The 5,067-nt window shown below is 29.2% G+C and overlaps 1 protein-coding gene across 1 annotated transcript; it reads left to right on the forward strand.

Annotated features, from left to right (window-relative positions):
* The first annotated feature begins 1,247 nt into the window (after positions 1–1,247).
* Tsp_13191 (putative calcium binding EGF domain protein) lies at positions 1,248–3,318 on the forward strand. Its single transcript, XM_003370979.1, has 6 exons — positions 1,248–1,475; positions 1,560–1,836; positions 1,896–1,994; positions 2,115–2,183; positions 2,333–2,485; positions 3,104–3,318. The coding sequence occupies exons 1-6, from the start codon at positions 1,248–1,250 to the stop codon at positions 3,316–3,318; spliced, it is 1,041 nt and encodes a 346-aa protein (XP_003371027.1).
* Positions 3,319–5,067: the final 1,749 nt, after the last annotated feature.

Here is a 5,067-nt window from a genome sequence, read left to right on the forward strand (position 1 = left end):
GATAAGCATATTGCGCAGTATCTGAAGCACATGATTTAGTCAGTAGCATGTCTAGTCTATGAAAATTTAAAAAACCTGGATGGAAATACTGAGAAGATAATTAATATTATTATTACTAATAATGTGGTGATGTAATGAAATGGACTTTAAATTCTCCTTTCATTGCAATGGTTGATTGCAATTTTTCGCAATTAGCCAATTAGCTTCTTCGACATATGTTTTCTTTTACTTTCGTCATTGTCTTCGTTGCATAAAAATTTTTTGGAACAACAAAAAGTTTTTAAATAATTAATTCATTTATTCAAATAAGTTATGAGTGTTTTTTTTAATATTTCAAAATATGCAGATTAAAAAAGGAAACTATTGATATAATCAATTAGTCGACTTGAAAAAGGGTGAACAACCGATGAGTTGAACGACCCAATCTTACAGGGGGCGTTGGCGGATAGTTGCAGTGATTACGTTATTTCTGAAACTTTTCAACATCGTCGACTTGAAATACAGTGACGGAAGTCAGTTTTGACAAAAATCAACGAAAAAATATTTCCTTTGCATCGCCACTATTTCATTTCTATTCTATTTCTATTAGGTTCTGTTGAAACTTACTTTGTCAAATTGAAAAATCAGTTTCAACGGTGGCCATTTTCATAATACATCTAAGAAAAGAAAAAGAATAATTAACAATACAATATTTATTTTGTAAACTGCTGCGTATGCAAATTCAAATATTTATTATCACTTTTAGGAGTGATATTCAATATTTTAAAATCAGAATTTTTAATTTTCTATGTAAACACCAACAATTTCATCATTATATTTGAATAAAAAAAGTAAAGTATATGTTTTTTTATCTACATGTTCATTGCTATCAAAGTTTTGCAATTACAATGCCAATATTCCAGCTGAAAGTTGGGCATATATTTTAACTTTCTTTAAAAATTCAATCAGATCACTAATTAAATAGAAATTTCATTTTAATTCTTTTTATTTTATCGTATGATTTTTTTTTCACACTAAAGCTACTATTTACTGTAAAAAGTACATCCAGTATATAATTTTTAAACTGTTAATCTATAAAAAAATCTCTTTTTATAAATTGATTTTAAAATTGACATCACTTTTAAAGAAAACCGTTTAAATTTATTGAAAAATAAATATTTTCAATTTCCTAAGTAATTTAAGTTTTGTAAATATTATATTTATATTGTTTAGAATGCACTCAACTTCAGTTCCAATGCCGTTGTGGTATGCCACGATGCATAGACTTGTTAAAGTTTAACAATTCAAAAATTGATTGTCTGGATGGTTCTGACGAACCTTTAGCCAACGGCTACCTGGATGATATGCATTGTGCTAGGGAGACCATTTCTCAGAGGAGAAAACAGCATGAACCATCACTTTTAGTGGCGAGTACTTTTCCTTGCAATCAAGACAAAATGAAACACTGTCGTGATGAATTAAATGAGATATGTTTGGTAAGCTTTGTTTTTCAATTATAAATTATTTGAGAAAATAATCAAGTAAAATTATTTGAATAGATTATTAACAATATTCCCCAGTGCGCTTGTCGTCCCGGCTATATAAGATTACCATATACAGACCAGTGTTATATGACAAACGATGCAATCTGGAAATCAAGTCCAACAGTTGAACTGATCTACGATCAGAAAGTCACTGTCAGTATTTTCACAAATGCATCAGAGGCAAACTTTTGTGCAATGTATTTGAATAATTCTTGCAATGGTGAAAATGAAATGTGCTCAAAAGTGAACGGCATATACGGTTGTTCATGCAAAATTGGCTATGCGCGCCATCCGAAATCGAAACTCTGCATTCGTACGTTCAGGATCACTTCCTTTTTATACATTATATACGCTTTCATTGTTTATTTGCAGCGTTGGTGGACGAATGCGCAGACTCAAAGTTAAATGACTGTGATCCGACAGCAACTTGCATGGATAATCCAATCTCATACGAATGCTTGTGCAAAGAAGGTTATTTAGATGTTTCACCGAAACCTCGTAAATATCCAGGCAGAAAATGCATTCCATGTACAGTTACTTATTATTAAAAGTATGAAATCACAATACATTTGCATCATTTATTATTATTAGTGGTGGATGAATGCAAAGATACCCGCACGAATGATTGTGATCGAAATGCTGATTGTCTAGATCTTCCTGGTGGGTATACATGTCAATGTAGGGAAGGATTTAGTGACATCTCACCTTCTGTGAATCAATATCCTGGAAGAAAGTGCATTCCTAGTAATTAAATATTTTGAAGTACTATTCTTTTTATTATTGCTATACTAAATCAAGCATCTTTTCAGTAAAAAATGAATGTGAAAACAAATTAGATAATGATTGCAGTGAGAATGCGGAATGTTTGGATACATTAGAAAGCTTCAAATGTCGTTGCAAAGATGGTTTTATTGACCGCTCACAGGATCCTACGAAACGACCTGGACGAATATGTCATTTAAGTAAGCGCGTGAATTTTTTAATTGAAAGTACTGATTTCCTTTTAGGATTTGTTGTTTAAATGTATTTTGGTGAAAAATAATAAATGGTAATCTTTAAAAATTAGGATCGTGAGCAAATATTAAATGTTCCTTTATTATTATTCCTTTATTCAATGCAAAATACTGCAATTCAAAATTTGAAATTGAAATTTTTCTTAAATAACACGAAAATATTTCAAATATAATTCAACGTTACATGTCTCTTTTACTACTGAAAAGCTTATTTTACTATGTTTGATCACTGTTGGATTTTGAAATAATTCATTATTAAAATATTAAATGTATTATCTTATAAGTTTTACACTGATTAGTCATAATAGCTGAATTATTTTTGCTTGAATATGTCACTACATTGTTCAAACTTAATGATGATCAAAATCTTTTTGAATCATCAGGGGTATTAACAAATCAAATTCATTTTTAAAAAAATATTTTTGGAATAGGTATTTCTTAGTAATAGTAAAAACTGCATTCAACAATAATCCAAACTGTTAAATTTTTAATACAGTAATTAAGCTTTCATCACATTTTTAAAAATTTATGCAAAAATTTGTTAATGCTATTTTTCGATCTTTTCAGTTGTTGATGAATGCAAGGACAATGCATTAAACGATTGTGACAAATTGAATGCTGAATGCTTGGACACAATTGACTCTTTCGTTTGTCGCTGTAAGCCGGGTTACATTGACCTCAATCCTACAAATCCCGGAAGGAAGTGCTCTATTGGTAAAGAAATATTTAATTCTCTTATTAAAAAGAACAGATATTTTGTGCATTTTTTAATGCGGGAATAATTTTGAAAAAAATTGATTTAAGTTAGGAAAATACTTTTGCCATCAAAGTTACGAATGTGATCAGTAATTGTTTAATTTTATTATTCTTGTACTTGCATTAAATTCAAAACTTTTAATTTAGTTTTGAGAGATCATCCAGTAATGTAAATTAAATATAAATAATTTTTTTCATATTATTATTATAATTCTTAAACAGTAAGCAAGAAGCTCTATAATAGCATAAATTGAATAATTTATGAAAATTTTGCTTCTAATTTTATAGATAAAATTTTAATACTCATAAAATTATTCAACACATTTTATATTTTATACTCCATATGGTTATTATTCATTTTTAAAGGATATGAAAGTTAGTTGTAACAATAAAAACACCTTGCCTACCTTGCAGATGAGCTTTTCTATGCTCTGAGACATTTTTCAATTGAATACGCATTTCTCATGCCAGAAATAAGCTTTAAAGCGAGAATTCTTTTCAAATTTATAAATATTTTTAAGACAAAACACTTTCAAGACATCCAATTTCATGGGAGGCTTCATAACTTGTGGGAAAAAGATTCTTAACATTCATAACAATAGCGTTATATGTATATATGCATATCCCAGAATGCAGTAGCTGCCGCTCAGTATTTTTGACCTACCATTGATGGAAAAACAGCATTGCAGCAGTCCATTATAACTGCATTCTGTGTAACAAAGATTGCCTGTGACCTTCCTCATTCTCTCAGCAACAGCAATCAGCAGTGTTGCATGATTGGCTGAATCTCAAAATTCAATGACGTTGATCTGCTGGGATCATTTACATTATCTAGTTATTTTCAACTATCCGCTCACCATCTGCTATTTGAACTTTTGTACGCTAGCAAACTTTAGGGCTATTCTTCTTTGGTGTTCAACATTTCATTTCCAGTTTAATATTTTCGATGATCACGGAATCTAAATGGTTTCATATTCTATCCTTGTTGTTATTTTTGCAGTTGCTTTACAAAAGCTTACAGTGCGATGGACTTGTAGATGTCCATTTTGGTAAATTTTACTTTTTCAGTTCTTTTTTTAGATCTCAAGGAGTAACTTAATTCTTTTTTAGTTGAATACTTTGATTTTTCTGGAGTGTTTTAACTTCATTTTATGAAGTATATTAATTTATTTTCTAATCAGATATTTTTATTTAATGTCTTTAAATGAAGTTGTGTTTCTTGCAGGGCTATTGCATTTTTTAAAAGATTCTTAAAAATTATTACTTTTGTTTTTTGCATTCCCTTAAGCTACGGATTAGCGCATCATTACATTTGCTACTGGTCACACAATTCTGAACTCCACTACACTCTAATATATAAGAATGTACTTAGTTTTGAATTACGTACACTAATAGCAACAAAAACAATACACGAAAGTTACATAAACTTACATTTTTTTAAATTTTTTAATAAAAAATATTCAATTTAAACCCCAGGAAATCGCTATTGTAATTTTATCAACTGTTGAATAATGGACCATTGTAGACTATTATTATATTTAAAGCATAGCGCTTATACAGGAACTATTCCTGTTTTGATAACCTAGTAAAAATAACATTTTAATTTGAAGCTATTGTAAAAATCCTTGTGCTTCTAACCACAACTGATTTGATTGCCTTGAAAAATAATTGTCCGTTGAAATAATTTAACAAACTCAAATTTTTTAATATTAATAATTTTAAAGAATACTTATGAATTATTGTCCAGTTGTAATATATTATTGTGCCTGAATGGA

Source organism: Trichinella spiralis, assembly GCF_000181795.1.
Source record: "Trichinella spiralis strain ISS 195 chromosome Unknown Scfld216, whole genome shotgun sequence".
Lineage (NCBI taxonomy): Eukaryota > Metazoa > Nematoda > Enoplea > Trichinellida > Trichinellidae > Trichinella > Trichinella spiralis.

Excerpts from the sequence above, each read along its gene's own strand:
- Tsp_13191 (XM_003370979.1), top strand. The coding sequence starts at position 1,248 with ATGCCACGATGCATAGACTTGTTAAAGTTTAACAATTCAAAAATTGAT. Across the intron at positions 1,995-2,114 it reads CGAATGCTTGTGCAAAGAAG|TGGTGGATGAATGCAAAGAT; the intron begins GTTATTTAGATG and ends TATTATTATTAG. Across the intron at positions 2,184-2,332 it reads TGATTGTCTAGATCTTCCTG|TAAAAAATGAATGTGAAAAC; the intron begins GTGGGTATACAT and ends GCATCTTTTCAG.